General features: G+C 36.9%; 2 protein-coding genes across 2 annotated transcripts; one reads left to right on the forward strand and one right to left on the reverse strand.

Moving 5' to 3' along the window:
• Positions 442–3,145, forward strand: LOC105168854 (putative late blight resistance protein homolog R1B-17). The gene has a single exon (XM_020696494.1). It carries the CDS (start codon positions 599–601, stop codon positions 3,110–3,112), a length of 2,514 nt encoding a protein of 837 aa, XP_020552153.1. The 5' UTR covers positions 442–598; the 3' UTR covers positions 3,113–3,145.
• Positions 6,077–10,160, reverse strand: LOC105168855 (putative late blight resistance protein homolog R1A-10). The gene is made up of 3 exons (XM_011089031.2): positions 9,782–10,160; positions 6,497–8,742; positions 6,077–6,369 (listed from the first exon to the last, which is right to left on the reverse strand). The coding sequence occupies exons 1-2, from the start codon at positions 10,085–10,087 to the stop codon at positions 6,523–6,525; spliced, it is 2,526 nt and encodes an 841-aa protein (XP_011087333.1). The 5' UTR covers positions 10,088–10,160; the 3' UTR covers positions 6,077–6,369; positions 6,497–6,522.

Raw genomic sequence — 10,166 nt, forward strand, 5'->3', positions numbered from 1 at the left:
CAATCCAAAAGTTCAATTGACCACTAACAAGGTAAAATAATATAGGTTTGAGATCCAACTAGTACCTGGAGGGAAGGTGCAATTCTTTCCGTCTCTTTAGTTTTAAATCAAACTTCCACTTGTACGTTTTAAAAGAAATTAATATGAACCCTAGCTCTCACAAGAAGAAAATTAGTGTTGGTGTTTTCAACCCAAGCACATATATAATACACATGATAATGTAATAAGATGAAACATCAATTTGACTTATTCAAAGGGAATCTGGCTGGCCGGTGAAGTGTATAATTATTTGATGAATTAATTGCACAAATCTCAAGACTAATATCACACAGTCTGTTAATTAAAATTTGCAACTTGTTCTTTTTTTAATTGAGTACAATTGACATGACATTATGATTTTACATTGATAAAGAAATATTCATTTCATATTGTGTTTGGTGCCATATATATCACCACAAAAAAACCACAAAATATGTTATTGTAATGAATTTCTTTTACAAGTTGTTGACTAGCAGTAGAGCATACATACAAGCTGCAACTGCTTCAAACTAATTATTCTCTTCCAGTGAGAGTAATTGCGAGGAGAAATCAGGCAAAAATGGCTTACAATCTTGAATCCCTTGTAAAAATTCTTGAGCAGATCCTGCACCCTGATCATCACAAACCTATTTGGATCCTTGATCCTGACAAGAAACCAATGATTGAGTCCCTCCTGGAAAAGGCCCGTTCCTTGAGAAATTTTTTCGAGAATTCTTCTTCAGCAGTAACTGTTGATGGAATCCGAGATCTGGAGAGCTTTGTCGGAGCTGCAGCACAGGATGCAGAAGATATTCTTGAATCCCACCTTACGGATCAAATTCTTTCAGCTCCGGGAGGTAAGGGATTCACTCTCTCCCCTCCGAACCTGTCGGAACTAAATACAAGACTTGATTCTGCGGTGGAAGAGATGAGGAAGATCATGAGCAGGATTCGGATGGCAAAGCAAGATCAAGATCCAAAGAACGTCGTAGTGGGAATTACCGAAGACGTGAATAAATTGAGGGATTGGCTTACTAATTTGCAAGACACTGGAGCACGCAAAGTCGTCCCAATCGTAGGCATGGGAGGCATTGGTAAGAGCACTCTCGCGCGACATCTTTATGATGATTCGTTTATTATTTCCCACTTTGATACTCGGGCATGGAGTACAGTTTCACAAAACTATAACGTGCACAAGATTCTACTAGATCTTCTTGGTTGTGTTACCGGAAAACCCACAGATGAAATGCTTGGAGAGGAAGATGACCAATTAGGTTTGCGTTTACATCAAAATTTGAAAAGGCGGAGATATCTGATTGTTTTAGATGATATATGGAATATTGAGCCTTGGGAACATATTGCAAGAAGGTATTTTCCGGATGATGGAAATGGAAGTCGGATCATCGTCACCACCAGGGAATCGAAAGTGGCTGACGACACCGGCTCAGGAAGCCCACATCACTTGATGAATCTTCTGAAAGATGATGAAAGCTGGAAGCTTCTTCATCAAAAGGTATTTGCAACACAAGAAACTTGCACCCCTGAACTGGAAGATGTTGGGAGAAGAATTGCAAACAATTGCAGAGGACTTCCTCTTGCAATCAATGTGATTGGTGGGCTCCTCTCGCAGGCAAAAAGAAGCCCTGAATCATGGGAGCAAATTGCAAAGGATGTAAGCTCAGTTGTAGCTGACAAGGAACAATTCTCGAATATATTATCCTTAAGTTACAATAATTTGCCGTATCATCTTAAACCATGTTTTCTTTATATGGGTGCTTTTCCAGAAAACTATGAAATTCGTGCTTCAAGACTCATCAAATTGTGGGTATCCGAGGGGTTCTTAAAACCAGTTTCAGATACAAGCCCAGAAGAGGCTGCACAGATTTACCTGAAGGCTCTTGTTGACAGAAATCTTATCTTTGTCCATCGACAAGAGCCTAAAGGAAATGCGAAAAGCTACAGTTTACATGATCTCTTGAGGGATCTATGTGTGAGGAAAGCTCATGAAGAGAAGTTTCTACTTGTCAAGGCACCCGACGGTCTCCCAAGTGACACACTACAATTGCGTCGTATGTCTACTCGAGATCCTAATATATCAGCCAAACAAATGCAGTACGCCCGTTCTTTTCTATTCACTGGTGCTGCAAGTCGAGAGATATTATCTGATGTGGTCTCTGAATTCAGATTGCTGAGGGTATTAGATATATTGGGAATAAAATCCGACCAGTTTCCAGAGGAAATACTACAGCTAGTAAACCTAAGGTATCTTGCTTTATCCTCCGCTGAAACTTTACCTTCTTCGATATCTAGACTACGTATTTTGCAAACCTTAATTGTTCAAGCAATCGCATCATCGTCTTGGCCATGTGCAATAACGCCTGCAATATTAGATATGACACAATTAAGACACATCAAGTTCAAGGGAACTTATGTCCGGTACCATGATAAGATCAGGACGCGTTCTGTTGTGCAAAAGAATCTTATAAGTTTATCTACAATAGCAATCTCTCAACTTTCTCATAAGTTCCTTGAGACTGTGGGAAACATGAAGGAATTAGGAATCATCTGTGGTTGTCCTAGTTCCCCTGAAAGAGATCTAACCCTTCCTCATAAACTCGAAAAACTCAAATGTAGCTCCACTGATTTGTCGTATACACAAGTCTTCTTGTCTTGTCTTATTTTTCCATCTACACTCAAGAAGTTGACTGTGAGCGGCTGCATTATCATGGACGGACATATGAATAAAATTGGTGAGTTGCCGAATCTTGAAGTGCTCAAGCTGCGAAAAGATCACTTTGATAGCTCAATGTGGGAGCCAAGTGAAGGGGGATTCTCCCGGCTCCGGTTTTTGCTGCTTGAAGATTTGGATCTAGTTAACTGGATAGCCGATTACAGCCACTTCCCACGACTGGAGCACCTGGTTATCCGAGGTTGCTCCGATCTTGAGGAAATCCCTCCTGGTATTGGAGAAATCACAACACTTGAGATAATCGAGGTCCAGCGTTCCAGCGCTTCAGCAGTGGCTTCAGCACTGAAAATACAGGAGGAACAAGCAGACTATGGGGTTCAAGTTCGTTTCGGCCCTTCGCACTGATAATGATGAGCTCCTCCACTTATTCATTGCCTTCAGAGGTAATCAAAAACCATCCTTGGATCATCAGGTGATTATGTATAACCACTTTACTTCTTGTCAGATTCATTTCTTCTTTGTTGCAGGATTTGATAATTGAACCCAAGATTGTTAATTTGAATAAATTTTGTGATGGATTGAAGACTGTCAAAATCTACTTCTTAGTAGGGAGAATTATTTTTAAAATGTTAAAAAAAAAAAGAAGCTAAGAACCGGGTTTGAAATCGCGGTTCTCAGCAGAATTATAAAAAAAAAAAAAAATGAGTTGGATGCTTGTGCAAGTTTCGGTGTTTGTGAAGAGCTTCCAGCCTGTCATGAAGTTCTGCAATTTCCTTATCAACAATGCCGGATTTTATTTCACCTCGATTTGCTTAGAAGTTGTCACTTTTTGATGCAGACAAACATTTTCCTTCCCCTGAGTTGGATTGCCATATAATGCACCATTTGAGAGTAATTTCCATTTGGCAGGGGAACAACTTTGTGCACGACTGAACCGTTGTCTTCTTTCTTCTGATTTAATGTCTCACCAAGATTAGCAAGCTATACTTTGATCTTTTCAGGATTTAGGACATACGGCATTTCATCTAATTTCCCACTAAGATGAGCTTGATGGAGATTAGTCTCCAACTTGTTTAAACCTTGCCAGACGGAGAGTTTTTCATCATTAAGGTTTGTTGCGGAACCGTTGGTCGGTATGGGCTGCGACTTGATTATACACAATGGAGGTCTCTTTCTGTACGTTGTATACCTCTTGTTCATGAAGCAAGTTACTTGTGTAGAAATCGAACTTAATTTCCATGTCTCGCAATTCCTTCTCCCTTTCAGCAAGGCAGTGCCTCCATATCATACTCCGCTTGCTCGTCCATCATCCGTAAGTAACGTAAGGCCTCCATATCAAAGTGTCGCCTTCTCCTCCTGCAATCTTGTGATCATGGCCATTGCCGCAATAGCAGCAGCATTTCTTTCTTCCTCCAATTCTTAATGATGTTTCGGTCGTGTTCAATCTGACGTTTCAGTATATCAACAGTACTTTCACCTTCAATATAACTCACACTGATTCCTACCATAGTCAGATTCATTTTTGGTTGGTGACTCTGAAACCGGAAGAACCTGAGAACCAGCATCTTCTTCTGTTCTTGTCATGAGCTCTTGGACTGGTCTCATTTGATGATAAACCCACCTCATAACCCCATATTTGTGGCACAATCTTCACATTTGATTCTACAGTTTTAGCAGAATCACATTTATTAACTGGCTCAACTTCATGTTTATCTGACCCTGAAACCCGAAGAACCTCAGAACTTTCATCTATTCTAAGACTTATCATCTTCGTCATGAGCTCTTGGACTGCTTTTTCACTTTTTTTTTTTTCTTTTTTATATTTATGCTAAATCGCGGTTCTTAGCTTTTTTTTTTTTTTTAATTACAAAAAGTGTCACCGTGATCTAAAATCGCGGTGACATAAAATTTAATTTTTTTAAAAAAAATTGGTAGTACCATATTTTGTGAACACAGTACTACCTATATTTATAACAAATTCAAATTCACCGCAACTTTGTAATTTTTTTTATTTTTATATTTTTAAAATAATTTCTCCTCTTAGTAGAGACTCCATTACGTTGCAATTTATCTTTCTATTTTAATGTTGTTGAAATTTTAATTTAGCTTGCTGTCTTCAAAGGACAAACTGCAATTTTAATGCTTTAACTTATTGGATTGTATAAATTGATTTTTGCAATTTAGTTCTACAATTTTAAAATTTTGGCAACTTTCATACTTTTCAGGCAATTACATGTGACTTGCACGTGACCTAATTAAATTATAATTTTAATCTTGTAATTTATAGATATTGACATGTATAGTCCTTGATATTTTTTAATAGTCATGTTGCCATCAATTGTTTGCTTTTGACCCGGAAAAAGAAAAAAAAAGCCTTGATTTTTCTCATTGTGAATTCTTATTTATAAATATTTAATTAATTTTGTCACCACATTTATTTATATGTAGGAAAACTTTTACAAAATTTACTCAACTTTTTGAGTTTTTAATATTTTATTGTTTACTTTGACTAATTACAAAAGTAAAATTGTTTATAACGATATATACAATTTGATTTGAAAAATATTCAAAGAAATACTTTTTCTCCAAAAACTTTCATTCTATTAAATATTTTTCTCCAAAAACTTTCACTTTTGTCAAATGAGTAATGTACATATTTAATAGAATGTCATAATTTTTATGAAAGTAATCCTCACAAAATACAAACTTTGGTTAGTAAAATATATGGTATGTGTAGCACTGTAGGAAAAAATTATTTTCGATTATAATAAAAATAGATTAAAAATTCAAAACTACTATATTTTGCCAATTAGAAATGAAAAATTTTCTTTTACAAAAAAAAATTCTTTAATAAGCAATATGTTAATATCTTTATATTTTTAAAAAAATTATATAACCATGCTTAACACAGATTGTACGCAAGTATCAATATACTTAAAATAGGTGATACTGCTAAATGTTTTATTTATAATTTAAATTTTAATTAAATATTAAAGATAAAATTTTGGATAAATACTAAATAAATATCTAAGATATTTAAAATATATAATATTTCTAATCAATAAAATCTTTTCTTGACAATTAAATCCTGGAGATAAAATTTTGAATAAATACAAAGTAAATATTTAATTAATTTAAATTAGATGAACTATCTAACCAATGAGATATTTTCTTGTCAATTAAAAAATTCAAAATTACCAAAAATTAGTATTCGGTCAAGATTGGCTTAATTTTGATCAAGCATCGTTCTGATATATATATACATAGATGTATGGTATAGCTGATTAATGGATTAATAAATTATCCAAGTTTTCAAATTTCAATTACAACGTTCAAATCAAGAATTTAATTGAAAAGTGCAAGAAAAAACTTACTAAAGATTTGAATCTCCGGGTGTGATAACAAGCATTCTCAGAGTAACAGATTACAACAAAAGCAACTAAAAACCTGATAGCCAGGTTAGGTAGAGAGAGAGAAAATATATATTAGTCATCATAGACAACAAAAAATAGAAAACTGACCAGTTTTAAAGATCAGCACTCAGAATAAATTGAAATGCTCCCGGGCAATTAATAAAGCAACATATGTTGGAGAAGAGGTGGTGGTCCAGGAAATTACTCGCTGCCCAGATAAGATACTTGCATTGCATATCATGTGTAAACCTGCCACAAGTTATTTGTCATACAACCCCACAGCAAAGTGATTATATTTGTCACATAAACTTAGTGTACATTAATTTCAGAATACTTCTCAGGGGAAAACCAGCAAGAGACATTAAATGAATCTTACCAGATGGATGCATATGAGTAGTTTGATCATTCATCTCCAGGAGCAATGATGAGCTTGAATCCACCCCTTCTGGTGCTTTGTTCTCCATACTTCATTTGTTTTTCCTGCTCGATTTTCCGGGCTGCAGCAACTGCGTGTTTGGTGACTCGTTCCATGTCCAATGTCTGAAGTTTTTCCACCAGGCATGTTGGAACTTCATGGAGTTTCTCGCAGTTCTTAAGCACAAGGCATCTCAGTTTGGGAAAGTGGTCCCCTCTCCCGGAGAGGGTCCAAAACTGGAGATCTGTGCGTGCAATGTACAGAAATTCAAGGGAATTAAAGCCTCCAGCAACAACATCCCAGCATTTTCCCATGAATGCATTCTCTTTCAGCTTGAGCACCTCCAGTGCATTAAGCATTCCCAGTACAAACATATTTTTCCAGTCCAAAAACGTAGATGACAAAGTGAGGATCCTTAGATTCGGTGGGAACCTGTCGGGCTGAGGAAGGCCTTGCAATGGGTTTTCGGATGCTACACGAGGAAATGCATCATTCACTAGTTTCAACTTTTCAAGACGACCCAAGTTTGCCAAGCTCCTGTTATCCAAAAGAGTCAGTAATTGCCCACGAATTCCCAATGTCTTTAGGTATGGAGCCCTGTCAAACACTTGTTTGGTACAACACTGAGGTGATAATCTAGTGAGAGTTCGAAGGTTTACCCCAGCTTCGCCTTTGCCTTCCTTGGTTAGAATAACAGCTGCCTTTGTCTTCAAATGCCTCAGCTGCATCATTTTCAATATATCTGCTTTGATTTCTAAGGTACGTGATTTTGTGTTGATTATAATAGTCTGTAAATTCCAGAGATTTGAGATGTCCTTAGGAAGAACCTTGAAATCATCGCCGGATAGAGCTATGTACCTCAAATGAATTAGTTGCGTAATTTTAGTGGGAAATCTCTTGAATCTGATGGGGTTCACATCAAAAACCCTGAGCAAATTGAATGTATCAATGATAAATGGAATGTGTTCCAGCGCCAAGGTGATGTCTGCCTTGGAGAAACACCAAAAAGAACGGACTTTTGGGGCCTTTGGTTTTTTGAGGAAGAAGTCCACAACATATGAATGGACACAAAGGCGGCGAAACTTTTGCACTTCTGAAATATTTGATTCAGAAACTCCATCCTTGGACATTTTTATCTCTTCGAACAAATTCTGATTTTTTAACGCAGCTTCCCGTTTGCAGAATTCACGTATCATGTCGTGTACGTGGCATGTTTTAACTTCACCTTCAGCCTTCATCTTATCAACCATCACCAAGTTCCTGTTTACTAGTTCCTTCAAATTTTCCTCAGCAATATCCTCCAAACTCTTTCCTGGCTTTTGTTTCACAAAACCTTCTGCAATCCACAAGTGAATCAATTTCCAGGCCGGAATCTCATAGTCTTCGGGAAACATCCCCAAATACAGAAAGCAATCCCTCAACTCATAGGGCAATTTATTATAACTCAATGAAATAATGTTCTCCATGCGTCTGTTCTTGTCATCATTACTGATATATGTTTGCACGCTATCAGATACTTTTTTCCACTCCATTTTTGTATCACTAACTGATGATAATTTATCAACCAGAATTCCTCCTATAACAACAATTGCAAGAGGCAAGCCATCGCATTGCTCCGCTATAAGTTTTCCAGTAATTTCCAATTCTGGAGGACACACACCTTCCTTACCAAATACTTCTAACTGGAGGAGCTGCCAACTTTCGTCTTCATTTAGGAAACGCAACTTGTGGGGCAGTCTCTCACGATTTGCACGCCAAGCCACAGTCTCGTAGCGACTAGTTATCAAGATTTTACCATATATATTACTCTTTGGCAACGCAGCTTCAATTTGGTCCCAGGCATCAACAGTCCACACATCATCCATGATTATCAAGAATTTCCCTGTCGACAGATACTCTTTAACTTGCTGAGCCAATTCCTCTTCACTCTTGCGAGACATGTCTTGCTGGGTGAACTTTCTGAGAATGGTGAGAAAGATATCCTTCTTGTTGTACTCCTCAGAAACATAAACCCAAATTATGGTCGGAAATTCGTATTGGATTCTTGAATCACGATAAATCTTTAATGCTAGAGTTGTCTTCCCCAGGCCAGGCATACCAATGATGGAGACAACTTCAAGTTCTTTTGAATCTTCATTCAGATACTTGATTATCTTGTCTGCCTCATCGTCAAGTCCTACTATTTTCTTATCGGCCGTTAATGAAATCTGTGCAGTAACAAGTGACGAGATAACATTTACTATATGAAAGATTCTTCATAAAAGAAAATTATAATAGGGGATCTAACCGGTTATGTCAAGTAAATGATCTTTACATTTAAGAACTCAGAATTAAACCTAAATATAGGGGTTCAATATTGTTAGTCCTCTCTACTTTACAAAAATTTTAAAATAATCCTAAAATTGAGAAGATTCGACGCATTTATTCCTCTACTTTACATGATTTTTATGATAGTCCCAAAATTGAGAAAATTCGACATATTTAGTATTTTGTTTTACGGGATTTATCGGACTAAATATATCAAGTTTTTCCTATTTATTACAAGTTATTTTCTTTTCATACCAAACAAAGAAAAATATTAGAGAATTATTTTTCATTTAATTTTACTAAAAAAAGAAAAAGCTTAAGACTTCATTTTGATGGGAGGATATAGATTTGAGCGAGGGACTTGAAAGAAGAATTTCAAATGAGTCCATATTAAATAGATTTGAACTCCATCATAATGTTATTAAAAAAAATCAAAATGAGAATCGAAAAATTTCAAGTCATCTGGATCATAGAATCATCCAAACAAGTGTAGTGAATTTAAAATATTTTGACTCCTCTCCCCCTCCTTTCCCTTTTCACCTCCACTTTCTTCTCAACTCTTAACCAAATAAAATCTAAATATGTAATAATTTGATCAAATTAGTCCAAAAATTAAACATAAAAAACAAACCCCATTCCAATCCGAATTTAATTCTGATCTAGTGTCATATCCCTACCTATTTGTAAGGCATGTGGATCTAGCTAGGTTTTCTATCACAAGTTTTTGTTAAAAATTCTTAGGTGCAAGTCAATATATAGAACTTTGATCTGGTCAACGACCCACCAAAGTTACCTTTTCTTTTCAAGATGAGGTCAAGTAGCTACATCTCCTTCTACACCAGAAACTAAAACCAAGACAGACCAAAGAAAATCTCAATTCAAAAGTCCAATTGACCACTAACAAGCTAAAATGATACAGGTTTGAGATCTAGCTAGTACCTTTCGGGGGTCGGATGTATCCTGGAGGGGAGGTGCATCTGCTACTTGAAGGGTTGCGAACTTCATCCTAGCGTCTTCGAAAGCAGGTTTGACCTTCTCTTCCCTGAGTGACTGGACCTCTTTGGCAAGGCTAAGACGATTCGGGTTAAGGTTGCGCTTGAACCAGCTGCCTGCTGCGGCCTGGCTCACGCAAGTGTCGATGGTGTCTTCTGCAGTGTATACAATTTCCCTGATCTGCTTCTCCAGGGTTTTGAAGAGTTCGCTCTTTACGCGTTTGCTGGCTGAATCCTCAAGGAAGGATTTCATCAAGTCCAGTTCGTTCTGCAGCTGCTCCAACTCATTTTGAGCTCCGGAGATCAGACTGAGCTGATCAGCCACCAGCTGC

Source organism: Sesamum indicum, linkage group LG8 (genome assembly GCF_000512975.1).
Source record: "Sesamum indicum cultivar Zhongzhi No. 13 linkage group LG8, S_indicum_v1.0, whole genome shotgun sequence".
NCBI lineage: Eukaryota > Viridiplantae > Streptophyta > Magnoliopsida > Lamiales > Pedaliaceae > Sesamum > Sesamum indicum.

What these genes read in the sequence shown, in the direction of transcription:
- LOC105168854 (XM_020696494.1), top strand. Translation starts at nt 599, where the DNA reads ATGGCTTACAATCTTGAATCCCTTGTAAAAATTCTTGAGCAGATCCTG.
- LOC105168855 (XM_011089031.2), bottom strand. Translation starts at nt 10,087, where the DNA reads ATGAAATCCTTCCTTGAGGATTCAGCCAGCAAACGCGTAAAGAGCGAA. An exon ending in ATACATCCGACCCCCGAAAG is followed by an intron (nt 8,743 to 9,781) that starts GTACTAGCTAGA and finishes GTTACTGCACAG; the next exon opens with ATTTCATTAACGGCCGATAA.